Here is a 23,020-nt window from a genome sequence, read left to right on the forward strand (position 1 = left end):
ACACGCTGTCTCAAAACTAGCCACAGACTGGCTACCACTGTCCTCTTCTGGGCATCTGCCAGTCGGGGGATTTGGAGTCACAACCTGCCCAGAGCCGAGGGATTGTGCCTCAAACAGTCCAATGAATACAACAAACTCCAGGGTTGACTGTAGTACTCGGCAGCAACCCAGGAAAGTTTTTCTGATCCTAAGTCATATACATTGAGGTCTGGTAAAAGATAATTATATTACTCTGAATTGTATTTAATAAACCTTTTCCTTACAGGAAATGTATGAGTCTCCAAGGTGGTGAGCAAATTTAGCCACATTTAGTAATGGACTATTTTAAATGCTGTAAACCCCCTTCCAGTGTTGACCAAGACAATGCTATGGAGCTCATTACCTAGTTTCGCAGGGAGAGGGATGGAAAGTTTTTACTTTGTTGTTGTTTAGGTGCTTCCAGAAACCATGACCTTCTGGGCTTTTTTTTTTACTTGAAAGGTAGAAAAATGACCCCTTTATAAAAATTCTTTGTCTCCCAGGAGGCCTGAACTCTATTCAGGCTGCAAACATTTTTGCAGTGCTGATTTCTGAAAGGAGCCTTTCAGTAAAAGGAAACCTGTAAGTATCTTTGTCTTTGCAGGAGGAAACCTCTGACTTACTTTGATTTTTTCATTATAGTTTTCAAAGCTGTGTTTGTGCATGATTGCAAGAATTCCAAGTTCAAATAGCTTTGGACACCTTCAGACTTGGTAATGCATTTTCTCCTGTACTTCTAGGCTTTAAGGAAGAGTTTCATCTATTATAGCATTGCATTGGTTTCAAGTTAAAGGACATAGTCTGAGTGTTTTAGATCTTTCAGAGAAAGGCTGAAGAGACTGAGCAGGCTTTGATTTTTGTTCTGTAGACATGTGTTACAGAAAACCACTACAGCATTTTACCTCTTCTCTCTACAGAGATGGTACACCACAGATTGTTGTGTTGGAGAAAAGAGTGCACATACTTCAATTCTTGGAGATGTCTAAGGTTGCATGACAGCAGGCACTCTTGAGCTCTTTGAATAATGATCATAACTCAGTTAACTGAACGGAGGCAGTGGAATAAAGAAAAATCTCTCTCCTCTTTCAGGGGAGGCAGAGGTGTGAGCTGGTTGTGCATCCTAATGAGAAAGGGATATTATGAGTTGTTTGGTAGCACGAGGATCATTTAGGCTTGGAAAGACCTGCTGTCTCCTTTTGATCAATAGTAATAATGGTTAGTTCATGTTTATTGGATACTTTGAAAGTGTAAAGTGTCAAGCCAGTTTTAGGAATTGTGTATTTATTTGCAAATTATGGGCAATGTTTCCTGCCCTCCAGGCAAGCAAAGGACGGAGGACCTGATCTGCTTCCCCATGCTGGTGTAGCAGGAGTAGCTGGAGCTGTGCTAGTGGGATGCTGCGGTTGGCAACCCAAACGTCAGACCTATTCTCTTGGTGTGAAGGGCTTGCTGGAATTTAAGAGATTTCAGCACAATATATGGGCATATTTGCTTATACTATAATTAAAATAATTTGTATGTCAAAGGCACAACAATGTTTTCAGGTGGACTCAAATAAATTTTGGCTTTTAGTTTTAGTAAGAAAATGCCAATTGCTACAGAACTCTTTGACCTGCAGTTTTAAGTACCTACTGGGAAATTACAGAAATACATTGAAATGCAGTATCTGTAGAATTTTTAAGTATACAAATGCTAAGTGTCTCCATAGAAATAGTAATTTTTTTTTCTCCTTGGATGAATTTCTGAGCAAAGGTGAGTAAACATCCTTATTCCCATTTTGAAGTTGCCCAGATGGTTAAATGGTTAATAAAATGTCTTGAGTCAATAAAATTGGACCCAATGTCTCCTGCCCCGGTGCCTGGCAACCCTTTTTCTCCCAGAAGGACAAAGTTCCACTGTTGAAATATATCAAAGAAAACTGTTCACTGTGGGAGATGGCATTTTCGTCTCATATTACATAAAGACTTCAGAACCTCTCATGTTTCCATAGCAGTGTTAGAAACCCCTATAAACAGGTCTGGTTTGTGACAGGAATAAATAAGAATAAAAATTAATAGCTTTAATTTCAAGCCAATTAGGATGTTTTTCTGCTGGTTTTCTAAGCTCTATTTGCTTACCTGAGTGAGGGAGAAAGCAGATTGAAAAATGGAGTTTCTGCTGAAATATGAAGATGAAATCTTAAAATGTCTTCTCTCCTTTAAAAAAACTGGCAAAAAAAAAAAAAGGGAATTTTCCATTGGAAATGGAAATATAACATGATGTTAGACTGCTTTGAAGATGTTCACATACTCTCTGATGATTTCATGAGCATAGTGTTATATCTAGAAAATGTTTCTGAGACACCTTCCCTTTCAAAAAAATTCATAAGGGGTGACACCTCTTCTTCTGACGTTGCTTCACAGATGTGAAATTTAACTTTTCAATTTTAAACAAACACTATAAAATTCATCAATCTCAGGTGATTTAGACCAGCTGAGGATCTCTCCTAAAATGTTTAGACAATCTTAGGAAAAATGGGGGGCACCTGAGAAAATCTGCTGCACTTTTTTAGAGAAGTTATACATACAGTTTGATGTAAAGAAGGAGGGAGGATTTTTGATAAAATACTCCCCCCACATCATCTCCTATTTTTCATCCTGCCTTATTTTGATCATGCTTCTGTAAAAGCTTCCTCAAAATCATAAGCCATCATACTCAAGGGTAGGTTGTGTTAATTTGTCTTCCTTAATAGTTAATTTATCACATGGAAAGCACTTTACTGTCAGAATCCAAATTAAAATCCTGTTTACTCTTTTCATTATTCAAAATCCAATATGCTCGTGAGCTTGATGCTTAGCATATTTTGAAACATTTGATGGGCTGAAAAAAAATAGGTTGATAGCTTCACCTTTTTGGCTAGAAGAGTGGTAATTGTATCACTCTAAATCTTTAGCATTGATCCCCTCCACAATTTCAAAGGGTTTTCGGTTCTCTGAGTTGTTGAGCTTTTTTTCATGTTAGCCACCATGTCTGTTGAGCAACTTTGTTCCTGCCTTGCATTGCACTGGGCACTGTACCTATTTTCCCTGCTTTGTCCTACCCAGTGCTTTGGCATTGACTTTCTTCCTTGAGTGCGTGTTGGATAGAGATATTCTGATATATGACGGTCATAAATGCTTTCATAGAAACCGCATACCCAAATGCTTGACAGGGTTAAATAAGACAGCTACAAAAGGTTATATAAAAATAGCAGATGCAGAGAGAGATTGAGGTGTACCGGAGGGAGGGAAAGGCAAATTTCCTGATGCGGTGTAAAGTTGAGCGAGTGCTGAGGTCACGAGATACAGAAAGGGCATTTCCACAGGGTGGCTGAGAAAGCTTTGGCCCTGCAGTGGGGAGGTGTTTCGGGGGAAAAGGGGGTCAAGGCGGGCAGAGTGTTGGCATATCCATATCTTGTTTTGAAAACAAATTTTGGCCAGTTATACATTGGTCTTACAACAAAGGGGCAGTCGCTGGAGTAGTTTTGAGCATGGATGAAATGTGGAGGTTAAATCTTAAGTAAAACTCCAGCTGGCTTTGAAAGTGCTGCCTCTGTCTCTAAGTATTGAGCTGTCTTTATCCCCAAGGGCAAATGTGCTTTTTGTTGTCCCACCTTGAGTTCCCACCTTGTTTCTCTGGTAACACCTATTGCCACTGGCTTTATACCAGTGCCATGTTGAGTTTTTTACCCACCAGTACCATTGGTCAAATACTTTTACTTGGGGTTTCCTTTTGCTCGATGCATTGCAGTTGCCCTCTGTTCCATGTTGCCATCTGCCTGCCATCTACATACACCTCTCCGCAGGGCTTTGTAGGCTGCTTGTTTTACTTTGCAATAAAGCAGCCTATTATTTATGCTTCTACACTTGTGACCTTTTGGAGAGGGCTTGGATCTTTGCAGGTTCTTTGTGTATTTTGATGTGTATTACACATACTTAGAAAGATAGCTTTGCTTATAGTGACATTAATATGGAATCATGGAAACAAACACAGCTGGCCTTCTGTTGCTATTTTAAGGAGAATTTGATGGGGAAGTAGTTTGCACATAAATCTGTGACAGGGCTTTTAAAATATAAAAGAACAAAGAAGTAAAGTTCTTGGAAAAATACTTTAGCAAATAAACACTTGCTTGTGAAGATTTAGGACCCAATCCTCTGAGTTGTTGCAAATTTGACTTCCGTAAGAGGTGACGCTGTGCAGGATGATTATCTGCTAGGTGGGACACTCTCATTTCACACATACTGCAAGCCCACAGCAGCAGAAAGCATATTTGCCCACAGGCTGGTCTTACATGGCCATTGCAGGACACACTGTCTGTTATTAGTGGGTCTAGAGTAGGAGCAGGAGAGCTGGGTAGGTTCATGGTGAAGATATCAAAATATTGCTTGGCAGCTCTAGGCGTAATTCCCGGTTCTGCCATGTGTTTTCTGGGTGACTTTGCATCACTTCATTTTCCTCGTGTTTCTGGATTACCATAGAGAATTTTAGCCAGGAAGCTTAGGAAGACACAAAAGAGAGGGATGGTGCCTCTGCTGGGGGAGTTCTGGTTCCACCTCAGCCCTCCATCTGCTGTAACAGTGTTTCCCAGACGGTTTTGCTTTCATACACTTACACCAATGAACTCCCTGACTGTGCCACGGAATGTGCTTGGATGTGGCAACTGTGAATCACGTACCCTCATCTCCTTTTGTCTCCCAGAAAACTCCACTTGCTTCCTCCCCCTATACAGGGATGCTTCTATTCCTTCCTATATAGAAACACTGCCCATCTCACACCCCAAAAGTCCCCAGATGTTATGTCTGAATTCAGTGATTATTTTAATTTATAGTGCTTGGCTTAATGAATCTTAAAACACATGTATTTTAACTAGAAACTCCCCAGGGACCTCCTTCAGAACTAATTGCTTGCTGTTTGTGCAGTTCTTCAAATATGTAAAATGCTCTGTGAGGGCTCGGAATTACTCAGCTCTGCTCTGGTTTGGTCTTAAAGATGGGTAGGGGTAGCTGCAGTGTAAGCCTGGGAATCAGGATGTATTGACCCTCATTTTGGCTCTGCAGAGACAGTATAATTTTAGGCAAGTTAACTAAACTGGCCTACAGCTTGGATTTCCTGTAGGGGAAGGATAATGATTTTATTTTTAATTGGGCTAAAAATGCATGTTGAAAGGCTGACTACAGAAATGGTTGGAAATTACAAATGAAATTTATTATCGTAACTGTTATTATTAGTACGTCATTGAGAGTGAATTTAGCTCAGATCATGTTTTCCCCCATAATGGGGAAGGGGGGAGATGAGAGGATTTCTAAAATAGCTGTGAAAAAGTCTTTTTTTCCTCATCATTTTGAGCATTTTCCATCTGCTGTGAGCACATTCCTGTTTTATTTCCTAAATATCTTTTCCTTCTGTTTCTATTTTAAAGTTCCTTTTGCCAAGATTTTGCTTCTCAATTACTGCTGCTGGGAGTGTTGCTGGGGGTGTATTGCAAGCAAGCATTTACCTTTCAGATTTTGCAGTTAATTGACTGGGAGGCAGTGGAAGTCCCTGCACCACTTCCGCTAAGTGCTCAGCTGTTTAAATCCCTCTTGCAGCCCATAAGTTACTTTCCAGCCCTGGTGATTACTTGTACCTTCTCCTTTCCTTCTGTTGTAATAACTGAGAGAGGAGGTTTAGAGCGGCTAAATTCATGGGGTCGCATACATTTAAGGCTGGGAATGCATTTTAAAGTAGTTTCTGGTCGTTCCAAGTTGGCAGGCTGGGGATGCTTCTGCTTGCCCGCTCCATTCTGTCTATCATGTTTCCATCTTTTTATTCTACAATAAATGGAGGACATACCGCTCAGGGAAGAAAACACTGCCAGGGATACCAAATGTATTCTGCAGTCTAAATTGAAAGCAGCTTCATCTATTCTGCCTTTATAGCTGGAGAAGAGGACTAAATTCACTCGTGAAGCAGTTGTTTCATTGATTCCCTGTTCTTTATAGCTTTGACACTCCCCCCACCCCCCAGCTACCTCCTCTTAAGATCTTATGGGCATAAGTGTCATGAAAGGCAGTGCTTGAGGGTGTCCCATTTCTGTTGGACCTCTTCCACCCCTAAAGAAGAGAGTAGCGTGAATAAATAGTGATCACCTCATTTGTGATACAGGCTGTATATAGGCTGAAGCGGGGGGCCCTGTTGCCAGCTAACTTCTGGTGAGCTCATTCAGTATTCCACTGTCTCATTTACATCTCTGCTAATTGCATTATCAAAATGCCATGTAAGTTGTAATGTTTGAAAGGTGGGCAAGTGCTTTTTAACAGGACAGTTTTCTGTCTGAAAATTCTGCTTTTCAGAAAGCAAGTATTTCATGGAAATGAAATGTTAGTTTTGCCAAATTTTTGGCTATCATGTTTTGTTCCTTTTTTTCTTTTTCTCTCTTTTTTTTTTTTTTTCATTTCACAATTATCTTTATAAAAAAGGAATTAAGCTATCTTAGTTGTTGTCCTGGTTTTGGCTGGGATAGAGTTAGTTTTCTTCCTAGTAGCTGCTATAGTGCTGTGTTTTGGATTTAGGATGAGAATAATGTTGGTAGGACACTGATGTTTTAGTTGTTGCTGAGCAGTGCTTACATTAAGTCAAGGACTTTTCAGCTTCTCATGCTGCCCTGCCAGTGAGTAGGCTGGGGGTGCACAAGAAGCTGGGAGGGGACACAGCCAGGAGAGCTAACCCAAACTGGCCAAAGTGATATTCTACACCATATGAAGTCATGCTGAACAGCTGGTAAATTTAAAGGACATCAGACTTTTCTCAAGCGATTCTATTTATCCTTACAGCTCCCTTTGAGTTGGAAGAGCAGCACTTCCCAGTATTTTATATGTGGGGAAGGGAGGTATAAGAAAACTAAATGATCCACTCAAGCTTGTATTTGAAGCCTGGCACAGAGCAGGGCAATAAACCCAGTGCCTGGGCTCGTACACTAGCCATTCACCGTCCTTTCTCCAGTTAATGTCTGCTCTGGTAGGAATTTCTTATGCTTTTGCAAAGCCTCAGTCCTCAAGACTTGCAATAATTTTTGTGCCTGTGGAGTTTGGGGGCAGATTTAAAGATATGAATCACTTATCTGAAGAACAGTAGGCTCAAACCTCCCATGTGTAGGCTGGTTTAATTTGAATTTCTTGACTTTTCCTAAGTGAGAAGCTGAATTCAGTTTCTTCCTTCTTTCAACCTTCCTGGCTCTACTGATATCCAAAAATGCAAAATGACATCTTGTCTCGGCCCACCAGAGCAGATGCATTGCAGGGGATTAGACTGGAAATTTTCCTAAAATGCAACATTCCGAGACGTTTTTGGAAAATGTAGCTGGGGAGGAGAGTATGCGATGTTCACTTGATGCTAACCCAGCAAGACGGTAGAGATGCAGCATGCAAAAGCTGTAGGCACAGTCAACAAGACAGCATTGCCAAAAACCAGAAGGCCTCCCGTTAAGGGACAGTGCCCTGAAGGAGAATACAAGTTGTGAGCCAACAGGACAGGCATCAAGAGAGCCTCATCTGATGTCCAGACAGGCAACAAGCATCTCATAGCTGTATTCAGGTACAAGAGAAGAAACAGCAAAGCTCCTCAGCTGAGGGAGGTAGACATGGCTGAGGGGTTGGCCCAAGAGGGAAGCCAGTGTTTTGGGGTGCAGAGTGTCTGGAGAGGTTGGAACAGCTGGGCATGTAGATAGATGCAGATATTTGAGGCTCTTGCATCCTTATGCCTGTGTTGCATGTGAGGACCACTGATGGAGGTAAAGAGGAGCAGCAGCTTCCACTTCCACGAAGAAGGGAGCTGCAGAGGAGTCCTGCATGGTTAAAGCCTGCTCGAGTGTGGCAGGGAACTATGCCATGTTGCTTTTCATTGTTGTTGGGGTAAACTGACCTCCTAGATTCGAATCAGAGTAGATGAAAGTAAATGCTGCAGAGTGAAGGTATCTGTAGAAAGCTGTGTAGGAGAACACAACAGCTACTGACACATGGAAAAAGGCTGATGAATCCTGAAATCAAGGGTGAAATCCAGCTGTCCTGTGTCATTTGCCACCTTCCCCCCGCCTCCCCCCCCCGCCCCACAGCATCTCCTACCCTTCAATTAACCTTTAATTAACCAGGGCTTTGACTTGGGTGGAAAGTTGAGGTGGAGGTTTCTAGACATATTAAAAAAAAAACAAACATGGGAAATTGAGGGGGTGGTGGGGAGGCAAATTTGTTAAAAAAAATATATAATTCTGACTGGGAAAGAGAAAATTTAAAAAGTGGTGTGGGTTTTTTTTTCTGGTCAGGCCCTAATGATTTTTTTTTCAGGAGTGGTCGACTAAGTCTAATGAAAAAAATTATTTAATCCATTGCTGAAGGCCTAATTCTCTATCTCTTGTAAATTACAAGTCAGTCTGAAATGAAGCCATGTAGGTGTCTTGCAGGAATTATTTGGTCCAGCGTAATTACTACAGAATAAATGAATGTTCATCTGAAAAAAGAAGAGGAGATGATAGGAAAGGGGCACATAAGCTTTGAGGCATGTTGTTTGGAGATCTGAATGTCTGTGGAGAAACATGAAGCAGACAATTAGAAAAATATCAAGTAAAATTCTATCCTTACAGGAAACATTTTTCATCAGATTGGTTATGCCAGGCATGAATTTGGCCCATCAAGTAAGTAAAGCCTTGCAGGCAAAAATAAGGATATCATAAAAGCAGGATGAATTAATTCCTTCTCTGAGGAAAAGACCACCCATTGAGTCTTGAAGTTACTTTGATCCAAACCCATGAACTCAGCTAGATCTTAAAGGAAATTCTTGGCCACGAGGCATCGGGGCAAATCCATCACAATTCACTGTTAAGTAACGCTTCAAGTCTCAGCAGTGCTGTTTCATTCCACCATACAACTAAGAGGTCCCTCTTGGCTTTGCTTTTAATTAATTAAGTCACAGTAGTGGTGAACATGGCGCTACAGCAGTTGCTTTCTGCCTAATTGTTCTCCAGGCATATTTGCAGCACTCCTGTTGAAATCCCAGGCTTGTTTCAGGAGTCAAGCTGCACAAACGAAGTCCCTGCTATTAAAAGCAGTTGTTTCCTATTCCTTGGCAATCTGTTCCTAACGCTGAGCTGCAGCAGAGCATGGACTTTTTTTTTTTTTAGCAAATTTTTTTTAAGCCAAAAAATGGTGACATTTGCCAACTACCAAACTGCTTTCAGACCCTAGCTGTGCTTAGGAAATCAAGGTTTCCCATGTCAGCATCATATTATTTTCAGCAGCAAGAGTTTGACATGCCCAGTTTGATAGATCCCAGTACAGTGGCATAATTATTTTCATCCCTCAGTCCCAGATCTAGGATAACATATTCCTTCTCTCTCCATCCTGCGTTATGGTCTTTGAGCAGTGAAACACATTTTTTCCCATGCAGATCACCCTAATATTAAAAGGTACCTTGCTTCCAAAGGTTCTCAAGCAGGAGGATATATTTTATACCACAGTGCTCTGATTCTCCATCTTAAACTGCAGGACAGACGCAACAAATTAAATCAACTTATGCTTAGTCACATCTGTTTCATTTATATCAAACTGGTGCCACTGAAGCAGAAAGCATTCTTATTCTTTCCACATTGTTCAAGCTGAAAATTAACTGGCTTTGTACGTAATGAAACTCATACTTCATCTCTTTAAAATGATTGGACCTGTTTTATATTTTTAAAGCAGAGTGACTTACTCTAGCAATGTATCAGTCTATTACTAATGGAAGAGGAAATATTTCCTTTCATCTTCCTTGTTTACCTCTCTGGATTTATTGGTAGGAGGTCTGTAACTAAAGCAATCCCTGTTGTTCCCCAACAGAATTAGGACAGCCCCGGGTGTGAAGATCATGGACATCAGAGTCAGTGATGCAGACCAATGGGGGGTTCAAGAAGAAACGGACAGTGCGAGGACCACTGCCACGATCACATGTGTGCACAATGACCCAAATGCAGAGAACAGGTAAGCTGCCAAGAGCTTTTGTGCATTAACCCTTGCTAAAATGCTGAGAGAGACATACAACAGCATCTTGAATGAGTTGTATTGCTCTTTTAATAGCAGTATTTTTTTCTTCCTCAGCCTCCTTGGAAGAGCTACAGGTGATCTGATGAGAGCTTTTTCCTTTTGTTTCACTTCTGAGCTTTGGAAGTAGATTATCTAATTAAACTGGAGGCAGCCAACTAGTCCTGGCTCACATTTGCTTTTCATGCACCTTCAGGGTAGCAGGAGAATTCCTGTTGCCAAAGAGCCAATAGAAACAAAAGGATTAAAACAGAGAAATATGAAGAATAATTGAAAGCAATATAGGACAAAGCTGTCTTCTTTATTTGAAAAGCTATGAAAGTAATAACTATTAAGTGTTATTCATTATTGCTGCAAAACACCTATGAGTGTCTATGAACTGTCTCATGAATGCTGTGTACGTTTGTTACGGTAATGCTCCCACAAGCTATATCAAAGTTAATGAGAAATTTACATTGTTAGTCAGAATTATGTATTTTACAATACAAGCAATTTCTCTCCATTATCATGCAGTTACTCTACACTTAAAGTACACTGTGCATAAGTTTAGCTTGAAATTGTATCATCATTAGGAAATCACAGAACTTTTTTCAGAATTTTTATTTGAGGAGTCTTTTGCATCCATCTTTTTCTAAAAGCTCCTGTAAGGGAGAAAAATGGTTGTTAATAATTGTTTAGACCTAGGAAGATTGTTGCCAGAGTGCAGAGTTTCTACTCTGTTTAGTTTCTGAAGCTGTATTTGAGAAATAAATTAATTCCACCTAGCTCTGGGTATCTGCGATACAAGTGTTGAGGTGAAAGCTATTTAATGTGAGTTTGCTTTTTAGCAACAGGGATAAATAGGCACTGCCAAGGTGAGAGTCCTCTTGGATGTGTATACAGGCCTGATGAATAGCAAGCGAAAAGTGCCTGTTTCTCTCCAGTAAAGATCCAGAGTGGAGGCGACTGAGTGGGATGCAGACATTTGCATTGTAAACGCGTGAAGTGAGGGGAGGTGATTCCCTGCTCAGTGTCTCTGGTTAAGTCAAGTGCTACAGAGCTTTGTGGCATGAAATGCCAGGCAAACCTTTTGGTTCACTAGCTGTTTCATGCAATTCCTCCCCATTTAAAAAAAAAAAAAGGGGGGTGGGGTGGGGGGAAGAAAGTCCCCTCTTGTTTCCTAAGCACATTTGTCAAAAGTCACAATCCTGAGGTTGTGATGTAGGAAATTCTAGCCACCTTCCATCATTATTTTGCTGGTGTTTCACAGGCTACTGTACTGGTAAAACAGAGCTCTGTCAGCCAGATTTGTTGCTGTATGCTTTGTCTCCAAACCCTTTTTTGGCAAGATTTCCCAGTTCCTCCAAAAAGCTGTTAAAGAAGCCAGTGAGTCCCTTTGGTGGGGCGAGAGCTCAGCCAGCAGAGACACTGTCTCGGAGGGAAATCTTCGCGCTTGTTCTGGAGCTGCGTGATGACATATGATGGCTCCAGCAGTGAAATCTCAACCTGAATTAGCTCAGGTGGCTGATCTGGGTGGTTGTGCAGTATCTGCTCTCTGCTGAACGTTGCAGTCAGGTTTTTTGCTAAAACAACTGTGACCTCTGTTCTGTTCAGAGCAAGGTGGAAAGCCATCAATTTGAAAATGAAATGCTGAGGTTAAAGGAAGAATTAAGATCATTTGGTGTTACAGAGGAATCTCTCTATTGAAATGAAACAACTATTTTTAAAGTTAGACAAAAAATAGGATGAACACTGAAACTTACTGCCTTGTACGTGGTTTCACTAATCCGTGAAATTATACCTGTCACAGTAACTTAGTTTTTATTAAAACTGATTTTTGCTTTGTGTTGAACTGTTAAATTGCACAAAAGCAACAAATCTCAAGTTAATTAATACTTTGACCCTTTCCTTTGTGAGATTAGTTTAATATTTTTGGATTAATTAAAGTATGCAAATAGAAACTGCTGAAGATCATTTCCAGATTTGCAAATATTGTAGTGCTCAGAGTAAATATTTAACTTTTATCTTTACTTTAATTTGCCTTTTTTGTCATAATGGTGGCCCTCTTGTTTCTTTTGAAGAATGTTGTGTTTATGTGGGGGTTCTGCTGTTTCATTTAAATGAGCAGAGGCCTGAACTTGCTTCTGTTAAGGTCAATGTGGCAAAACTGTCACTAGACTTGATTCATCTGTTCCTCCTTTTAGTAATTCAAGGAGCTTCATTAAAGGCAGTTTATGTATGAGTGAGAGTGCAGGATCAATCTCTTTCATTGCAGAGCAGAAGCTATTAGTAAACAGAACGGTGTCTACCTCGAGGGAGACAGTTTTTTCTCTCTTGGAAGTAATTTCAGTTCTGCTGACTTGCCTGGCGTTACACTGGTGGTAGAGAAGTGCATAAGCCAGGACTGAGCGTAGCTAGTTTTCTCCGAGGAAGAGATGGTCGAGTTTGCTATGGTTTTGCAGCCTCCCTTGGGCTTTGCGAGTGGGCGGACAGCCCCGGCAGCCCTGCAAGCTGGCTGGGCTGGCACAGCTGTGGGAGGTTCGGTGAAAGTGAGAAACTCCAGCAAGTCACAGCTGCATTCGCTGAAATCTCTGACTATCCTTGTTGCCCTTAGCTCAGAGAGAGGTCTGTTCTCCAGTGCTTTGCACTCTGGTTTGCTCGTTCTTCCCCAGTGTGCAGCTCTGATAAGAGCCACCAACAAACACTGCCTGCAAGGAGAACAGTGGCTTTGGACTGTGACATGTTCGTAATCCAGTCTGCATTCCATTTAGCCAGCATTATTGGCTGAAGCCTTTTCAAATTTGCTTACTTTTCTAATCTTTCTCCTTCTCCCCTCTGCAGTGTTATCGTTATCATGAGTTTTTCATCTCCATTTCTCACATTTCCCTACGCAAATTGAGTGTTCATTAAAAAGCTTTAAATTAAGACCTTTCCTCCTTTCATGCAGAGTGCATCATGCCTTTTCTGTGCATTACTTAAAAAAAATTCCTTATCACAATGTTTCAGGCAGTTTACATTATATTCTATTAAAAATCCATTTTGTCCAAGGTTGTCACAATTCATAGATTAAAGCTTTCCAGAGTGTGTTTTGTTAGGAATACATTCATAAATTCACCTCTTTAGTAGTCCCATAAGCTTGTATTTAAAACCTCTTTTTGATGATGGAGTTGAACAAAGAGCATAAAATGAAGAGATTTATTTTAAATATACACACACAAGTATATATGCACCCATCTATTCTGCTCTGTGTGGAGCCTTGCTTTGCCCTTACTGCTGCCATCTCAAAGGACTTTTTTGGTAGCTCATTGAGCAAGGAGATTGATTGTTGTCATCTGCATTTATTCTCCCTCATATTGTCTCCTTGGGGCAGAACTCTGTGAATCTCATTTTGGTAGGGTTACTTGAAGCAGCAGTGTGTTTTGTTTCAAAAAGACACAGTTTCTACTTCAAGCGCAAATACTCTTGCATTACACCTGCCGCGGGCACCCAGCACTTCCATTCCATAGGAAAGGATCTTTATGGATTTCTGCATTGAGTGCAGAGTGCATCTTGCAAGGAGTAGAGGAAGTCAGGGCTGGTGGGCTTAGATAAAAATCGAGTGCTTTGAGCCTCCCATGCAGAACAGCTGTGTTTGTGAAGGACTGGGATCTTACCCTGTGGTGTAGGGCTATATGTTGAATTATTGCAAAAAATGCTTTTGAAATAGAAGGCCAAAATTTGGGAATCTACCAGAAACAAATCCTTTGTGGTTTCCAGAAAATGGATCCTATTTTTATAAAGACCATGCAGGCTTTTTCCACTGTATTTGCCAAGAGATGGATTGAGCCTTGCAATTCTTCTGTCCTTTGCACCTTGGAGTTCTCTGGAAGCACCTCAGGAACATGCCACAAATTAGGCTGCAGAAGGACTAGGGCAAGAGGGCTTGAAAAGATGCCCTTAGAGCATGGTCTGTCTTTGGCAAGGTATGGTACCTCATAACATAGCGCTGATACCCAGAGGAATGGGATTTCAGGAACTTTGCCAGAGTGATTTAGCATTTTATAGGATTAGGTTATTTCAAATCATTGGTGAGCCGGAGCTGAGTTTCCATAGTCTCATTTGAAAAGCCCCACAATATGACATATTTCATGGTGCTCAGTGTCTCCTTGCTGGAAAGCCGAAGAACAAAACCTTAATGTGACCTGGCCTTTGGTTCAGGAGAGATGCGATGGGTCAAACACAAAACCTTAGGCCAGAGAGTTGCAACTCTGCTTTGAAAGGGAGTTTGTGAAGAGATCATTTTCCTTAGTCATGAAAACTGTCATTAAATTGTATTGGATTATTACCAGGTGAGGAGAGTCTGACTATCTGACAAACTAGTACTTTAATCAGAAAGGTTATATTTATGCTAACTGGCAAAGTTAATATTTATGCTAACTAGCAAAGTTAATGAAATTGATTTTACCTGTAGTGCTGAGTATAGTGTTATTGAGACCAAACTGGTTCTTCTCACTCAGGGATTATTTTATCTCCATGTCTGTAACACAGCTTCTATGTCTTAGGATATCCATCACTGCATAAATTAAACTTGCATGAGGGACACTCACAATGCAGAAGTAGGGAGGGTGAAATCTTCAGAGGGATTTTTTTTCAAGTGTCCTCAGAAGTATTTATTCTGTTGCCTGTAAATTTATATTTTTTTAATTGATGCAGACCAGCTCAGCTGTCTGGCATTTGACATCATCTATCTTTAAACTTGAATAAAAAATTAAGATTCTATAATAATAATAATAATACAATTTCTTTACCATTTTAAGGGGTGTTTACAGAATTCAAATAATTTAAATGACTTTATAAAATTGTAATTGTAGTGTGTGTGTGTATATATATATATCTTTAAATTGGGAAAACCAATTACTTCATGTATTTATAGGTATGCAAATAGATCCTCCTATTTTAAAATAATTCTCTTCTTTTTCTGTGCTTGGGAATACCCTTTGAACCAGAAATATCACTCAAAAGGAAGATGTAAAGTTGGCTGCCAGTTAAGATATGTGCATATATTTATTTAAAGTAAATATGTGTTACTGGAGCTGATGATCAACTGAGCAAACATGTATCATTTGGTTTTGTTTTTAAAGCTTTGGGTATGTCTTGAAAATAAGAGCTGAGGTTCTCTCCTCTCCCTCCTCTCTTTGACAGACAGCTTTGAGACTCTTATCCCTTTATTGAGGGAAATACCATTTTCTCCACTACATATTCCAGTCCTCACTTTACCAAGGGCAATAGGAAAACACTCCACCTGGGAGCCACTTGGGTGTTATGAGGCTTCCTGACCGTACTCAGCGCTAGCTCTGCCAGATTTGAGCTCGCTCTCACAGCTTTTTGGAGGTGTTTCTGCACTGAATTCCCCACCACTCTACTCCAGAATGACATACTTGGGTCCTGTGTTGCCTCCGAGCTCATATGCCATGAAGAAATGGCAGTGTGGTGCAGAGATTCCCACTGTCTCCAAAACAGAGCCTGCTGTGATCCTGGTTGTTTGATGAGCTGATTTACTTCAGTGACTCAGCCTTCCGGAGGATGCAGTTTGGTTGTATCTGGGGTGCCTGTGCTCTTGGTTGGTACAGCACAGGGCATGCTGAAGCTAGAACGAGGAGCTTGGTTGCTTCTATAAGATAAATAAGCGTATAAAGATGGGTGGCTGCAGCGTGCTGTAGCACACTGCAGTGTGCTGTTAACCACACTGGGGAAGGCATCAGGACGCACAGTGGAATACTTACTGATGTGTTTATTGCCAAAGGAACTTGCTTGGCCCCAGGACACCGAGCGTTTAAAGTGCCATCAGCAACAAGAGTTGACTGACAGAAGATCAATTGCATCTGTTGCTTTACACAAAACAGCAGTAACTGGTACAGCCAGCCAGCCTTGCTCTGTCTTATTTTAGGCCCATGTAAAGGCAGTGGGCTGGATGCCATTAAGTTCACATAGTACTAAAGTGAATGAGTAAAAGGAGCGGAGGGAGCAAAGAAACACAAGGAGATGTGTAAAGCAGAGAGGAAAGAATAGAGAAGAGCTGAGGAAAAAAAGCCAGGGAGATGGGGAAGGGAAAGCTGATGGCTGTCACCCCCTGCCAGACTAGTCTGTTGTAGATAAAGTAGTTGGACTTCCTTAGGGCCTCTTTCCACCATGAAAGCCATACTTCCATGAAGCCATACTTAAGCTACTTTGAAAAGGAAGGTTTTGAATTAAAAAATAGAGGAGCTTAAGGTGTGGGAAGAAGTCATAGACTATGTGGTGCAGTGTACTGGCTTGGGTGTTTCCCTCCTATTCTTATGCACTCGCTGCTTTCCTTAGGTCAGAGGCGTCATGGGCAAAGAAATGTGCTTTGAGTGTAGAGTGCGTATGGCCTGTAGATCCTGCAAGGAGTTAATTCTCTGGCCTGTGGCCAGACCCTAAGACAGCACTGTCTCTTGAGCCATTGATGAAGAGGATTTTATCTTTAATGCACCAGTTTTAAGGTTGTGACCTCTATTATGAGTGATGAAGTCTGTTCTGCTTTGTGTAAAGAGTGTTCCAGTAAGAAGCATCCACACATGTTTTCAAACATAAATGACTCAATAGAGTCACAAAGAAAACCTGAGTTATAAGAATTTTAACTAACCTTTATTCTTTACATGTATGCCTTTTCGTGTAAAAGAACCCAAGCCTGCTTGGAAATGTTTCTGTAAGATAAAAGCACTGACAGCTCACTGTAGCTTAGAAAGGACATAAAAAATAATACACAAATTAACAGCGGTAGGAGTGACAAATTATTGTAGAAAGCTGTGGTTCTAGGAAAGTATCGATTCTGGAGGTTTGTTGTGTGTCCCCCGTCCCCCCTCTTTATTTTTCTCTATTCAGGGCCAAGAACAATGAAATTGTCTGTCCATCTCCTGTTGGGAGCCTAATAGCCCGGAAACCACATGAATTCTCTCCTGGCCATCCAGCTCTTTCGGATGGCTGTTTCTTCCTCTTTCTTAGTTAGGCTCACTGCTGCTCTGGTAAAGACTCCAGTAGAGATGGGTCAGAGGCATTACTGACTGGTAGTCCAGATAATTGCTTCCTGGCCCCAGTTCACCAGTCCAAGAACGTAATGACTTAGTGACTCTTCTTATTCCATCCTTGCTGTGCTGGTATGGTACCTTTATTATGACCTAAGGATATCTTTTTGAACAAATATACCTTTGGTAGTTGGAAAAAACCTGTTGCACAGGGCAGCAGGGTACCCTGCCAAAGTAAATATACTTTTGTTTTGAAAATTTGGAAAATGAGAAATGTCTTGTTGGACAAGCTCAACAGTATTCACCTGTATTCAGTGGAATAAGATGATACAATACAAACAGAGGCAAGAAAATGACTTAGAAAATTAACATTTGATACATTTGATAAAGAGCTCTTAACTTGCCAAACTAGTAGAAAGCTTTGTGTAAATCCCGAGAAATATGCAGAAAATTCCTTCTGACAGCATTTGTTTAATTGGCATACAGTGAATTGGAAAAATATTTTTTTGTCTTTTAAAAGCTGCATCTTGCTTAAAAGGTTTGGTTATGCTTCAATAAATATTTCTATCTACCTTACTAAGTAGAATAGCCTCTGATTACAAACTGTCTTTGTACAGGGTAGGTATGATATTACATGAGAAGCTTCAAACTCGGGCTATGTATAGCATATCTTGGTGAGCAAGGGTCTGAGGAATTAAAAGACTCAGACTGAGGAAAAAAGAAAATTCCTTGAGTGTAGAAGAACATGTACTGAGAAGTAGCAAGTCCCTTCTTGCATCCCATCCTTTTTGGTAGCAATGGGAAGAAAATTATGACAAATAGCAGATTTGTCATGAGAAAAGGAACATACAAGTTTGACTACCTGGTCACGTTCATGCCCAGTTTTGGTCTTTGGCTCAAAAAACCAAATTCTGATTCCTTGGTGAACTTGCTTGATAGATCAGGCAGTTGTTTGTCAGCTGTGTTTGTGGCTGAAGACTTTCTTCCAGAAGTCTGGTTTCCACTTCTAGAAGTGGTTTGACAGGCAAACTTTTAGCTTATAATTTAAGTCCTTTCAATTTGGATCTCCTTTTTCTGTATTGACAGTTTATGTATAATAATGGTATAAGGAAAATAGAAGCCATTTCTTAATATCTGACTTCACTTTTGTATATAATGTGGCATTAAAGACAAAAAAAATAATCAGTGGAACTCTCCCTGATCCTTTAGTCTCTTCCTTGATGCAGCAACGAACATGCAAAGAAGTGGCTTAAATAAACTCTTCACAAGGGTGGTCCACAGCACCTGATCCAAAGCCTATTCTGAGTGACATTTCTTTTGAAAGATGAGCCCAATCATTCTGAAATGAGTCTTGTTTTTTAATTTGACCTAATTAGTTTCATTTTAGTATATCATTCCTAGATGTGAACCTTAATATTGATGTAACAGTTGGGAAAGTTTAATTTCAGGGTAGGGTAGTCTGCATAATTAGGACTGCAAGAATATGGCAGGGAGGCTGGGAGCAAATTTCAAATGCATGTTGATGAGTGAGTGACTGTTCAAATAGTTATTCATCCATCGGCGCTTGCATGCTTTTTCCATATTGGATGCCAAGGGGAGTGATGGCATATTCAAGAGTTGTCGTGGTTTAACCCCAGCCAGCAACTAAGCACCACGCAGCCGCTCGCTCACTCCCCCCCCGCCAGTGGGATGGGGGAGAAAATTGGGAAAAGAAGTAAAACTCGTGGGTTGAGATAAGACTGGTTTAATAGAACAGAAAAGAAGAAACTAATAATGATAATGATAACACTAATAAAATGACAACAGTAGTAATAAAAGGATTGGAATGTACAAATGATGCGCAGGGCAATTGCTCACCACCTGCTGACTGACACCCAGCTAGTCCCCGAGTGGCGATTCCCTGCCCCCACTTCCCAGTTCCTATACTAGATGGGACGTCCCATGGTATGGAATACACCATTGGCCACTTTGGGTCAGCTTTCCTGGCTGTGTTCTGTACCAGCTTCTTGTGCCCCTCCAGCTTTCTCGCTGGCTGGATTGAGAAGCTGAAAAATCCTTGGCATTAGTCTAAACACTACTGAGCAACAACTGAAAACATCAGTGTTATCAACATTCTTCGCATACTGAACTCAAAACATAGCACTGTACCAGCTACTAGGAAGACAGTTAACTCTATCCCAGCTGAAACCAGGACAAGAGTCTATGGGCTTCTCTGAGTCTCTACTGGTTTACTCTCTGTTATTTCCCATGCAGTATGTTTTAATGGTCATGTGGATGATTGCACGTGAGTTACCACAGGAGCTCCATGACAAAAATCTGTACATTTCTGGAAAATTTATTAAGCTTTACAGAGATATGTATGCACATTCCAGCCGTGCTTAATTGATGACTTAAGACTGAGTGATAAAGCGCAGGTAAGCATGGCTGCTGAACTAATCATTCTCATAACAGATGTTCTGACTCAAGGAACGAAAGTGATTGTGTTAGATTTTGGGGGTTTGTTTCTATAATTTAATCACCTTTTTTGCTCCCTTGATAACTTAGACTTGAAGAAGCCTTTTCTTTGGTGTATGCTGGTCTCAATATCCAGGAAACACAATTCTTAGTCATACTTCATCTCTTAAATGCAGGCTCTGCACGTATTTAGGTATCTGTGCAGCACCTTTAGATATCTAACATCACCTTACTGATGGGAAGGTTTCAATGAGCCTTACAGAGATTACAGAGGGAGGGAGAAGACATGATCAAAACCATTATGCCATAAAAGCGTTACCTGATTCTTCTGTAAATATTGTACTTAATTATATAGTTGCAGATTAAAAACCTATTCTTTTGGCAGATTTATGTCTAGATTCAGAACAGCACCTTTATGTAGGGTGCCACTTAAGTATGTACTTTGTTTTAAGTACCTACCTTGGTTCTGTTCGTGCCAGGTATAATGATAAAGGAGGTACTCAGAGTCAGCAATTAGAAACAGCAATATGCAGAAAAATCTAAGTCTTCATGGTAAGCCATGTTGTATATAATGAGAGGCATTAGTGTGTCAAACCTGAAAATATTGAGGAAATCAGAAACTGAAATCTTCTGTAGCGCAGAAACCTTTCTGAGTATACTGGAAGTGTTGCTAAGGAATTTATTTTTGGCAACTGTATACAGACATTTAAGTACCATAATTGGGTTGTCCTTCGATATAATAGGACTGGAAAAGATTATTGAATGAATGTGAAATTGGGGAGCTGGTATTTCAGGTATGTTTAATTCCCACTTTTTTACCGATTTATGAGTTTGACTTGTAGCAGAGCATACTGCACACATTTGAATTCCATTCGAGATGTGTTGACTTGCTTACTTAACAGCCAGTGCATTAAAGTACAAAAGCTAACAGCTCATTTATTAGGCATTTAGCCAAAATTTAAACTCATTTTATTGTTAGGAGGTGTTGTTGCTAGATGGGCAAATATTAAGTTTGTTACTTTGATTTATTTCAATCCTCTGTGCCAAATCCTAGCATTAACTTTGCATAAATTATTTTTTGCTTTAGTTAGAATTTTTCACTCATTTTGCCATTGATATTCATCACCTGTGTTTATAACTTAAGAACTTATAAACTCTTGTAAAATGAAAAAGTAAAAATTGACTGATGCTTCTGTCAGTGTCAGCATATGATTTTTGTCTGTTTCTTTTAAACCTCACTGTTTCCTTGAGAAGAATGTTAAGATGGAGTTAAGCTCAGAGCCCTCGCACATTCATTAGTATAATGAATCTGTAAACTGAGACTTGGCCACTTTCATAAGATCCCTGGTCCTTCAGGGTGTCCGAAGGATAAATGTGTAGAGGTCATACCACTCTAGAGGGCAGCTTGTGCCAGTACAGAAAAGCCAGAGATAAAATGGACCTTCCAGGGATCACTGGTAATTAGGAGAGCTCTGTAGCAAGAGGCAAAATACTGGGGAGCACATTTGACCACAGTAGCTTCCCTGTTGGAGGGAACAGCTTGCGTCAGGACTGTTTACCAGCTCATCTCACTAGGCGTGTAATAGGAGAAGAGTTATGTCCCCCTTGTCACCTGGCTGAAAATGTAGGACACCATTTTATTATAACTTGGACATACTCTCTTTGGGAACTTGCACACAGTTGAAAGCTGGCTGTGTTTGTTCTTTATGTACAATTTGGTCTATGCAGATTTTCCCAGGATACTTGTTAAGGGCTTTGCTGTGAAATATTGCAGTCATTAAGGCAAATCGCTAAACCTTTAGCAGAAAAGCTTTCCTTCAAACCAACTGCCAATAGCTTGATCTCGCAAAAATTCCTTTTTTTTTTTTTTATTGGTATAATTAATGAACAGGTTTAATCCTTCAGAAGTTCTTGGACTCACTGGGTTCAAAAGCTTGGCACTTACAAGTCTCATGAAGAGCTTTGCTGTTGGGGGTTGCTCTTCTGCATGTGTTGTCTAGGTGCTGCATTTTTTGGTTCTTAGCCTGTGCCTAGATTGTGAGGAGCCCTGAGGTGAGGGCAGGCAAACACAGGTCCTCCCTGATGGTGGCTAAGGTTCTGTTAGGCTGGTGTGCAACAGCAGGACCAACAGTGTTGCACTCTTTCTGATACCGTATTGCACAATGCTCTTGCAGCTGCCGGGATGATACTGACACTGCCAGGCTCCCCCAAGGAAATGTCCCTGTTACTGGCAGCCGGGAAGGTGGCTACCTCGCATCACCTGCATGCTTAACACATTTTAGCTCTTCAGCCAAGGGAGTGCTCAGCATTGCACAATCAAAAAGAATTATTTGGTCTTTTCTCTTAGGAGTTTTCAGTGCAGAGATTTAACTCTAGAAGTTACTGACCTCAGCAGTGAGTGGATAGTGGAGATATTTGGACATACGGGTTCCTATTTTTGTTCTCCCTCTTAGGCAATTTTTGTCCATGCTGTTTTTTTCAGTCTGACTGGTGTATCTTTTTGTTAGACAAGGACTCTTCTTAATGGTGTACCATTTAATTTCTCTAGTGACAAGAGGAAGAAATAAGTTATTCCTCTTTTAAAAAGAGTGATTTAAGTAGGGAATAATGAATGCAAAATGCTGTCATTAAAAATCAGCAGATAAGCTGATGGATCATCTGTCACTCCCAAGCATTGCCATAAAGGAAAGGTAGATAATAATTTTAAAAAAATAATAAAAATGGTAATGATGAGTATGGAGCATGTTGACTGTGAATGCCTTAATAATGAAACTGTTATTTATTCAGCGAACAACACCTTGTGACTTCCTCCTGACCAACGCAATGTAGGATAAAATAACTTCTTTCAAGAGCTTTCCAAAAAGGGTCTAGCATGAGAGATGGGGTATTTTTGTCTTCTCTGTATTTCACCGCTTTTCTTGTGGCAGATATTAGTTCTATACCATCGCAGCATACTGGCATGAAATTGGATTTGCCACAGTATATACTCTACTGTTTTTAGTGGGAATCATGTGTCTACGCTGGGAGGGGCATTTGGGTGCCTGCAGTGGGAGATGCCTGGGTCTGTCCTGCCTGCATTCAGGTTCAGTGCTTCCAGGTATGATTCATTTCAAGGGAGGTACCTAAACAGTAATTGTGCAATAAAGTGCTTTTTCTCTGCGCAGAACATACAGGGAGGCTACTGGGCTAACTCGGATACACCTAAATTAGAGAAATATGAAATGTACTGATGTTAATCCAAGCCTTTGTTTCTTGGAAACTCTTTGCTTCCCTTTTGATACCACTGAGGAGTTAATAATTTGTGGGATTCCTCAGCTGGGACTGTTATCTGGGATACAACAGCTTTCCCTTGGTTCAAGGCATGGCTTAGCTGAGTGATAGCCCTTGGCAAATGTTGACTCTGTTTTGCCGAGTGTTGTCCTTATTAACCTACCCCGAGCTGCTGAAAATGCATCAATTGGGTTTTCCTGTTGGTTCTATATA

The 23,020-nt window shown here is 40.6% G+C and overlaps 1 protein-coding gene across 1 annotated transcript in view; it reads left to right on the forward strand.

The window, feature by feature from the left end:
* Nucleotides 1-23,020, forward strand: part of TMEM132B (transmembrane protein 132B) — a 259,981-nt gene that overhangs the window by 102,514 nt on the left and 134,447 nt on the right. The window contains exon 3 of the mRNA XM_049806661.1: nucleotides 9,882-10,022. Within this exon, the coding sequence (XP_049662618.1) occupies nucleotides 9,882-10,022 (141 nt within the window). The remainder of the gene's footprint in view (nucleotides 1-9,881; nucleotides 10,023-23,020) is intronic.

Source organism: Accipiter gentilis, chromosome 7 (assembly GCF_929443795.1).
Source record: "Accipiter gentilis chromosome 7, bAccGen1.1, whole genome shotgun sequence".
NCBI classification, from domain to species: Eukaryota; Metazoa; Chordata; class Aves; order Accipitriformes; family Accipitridae; genus Astur; species Astur gentilis.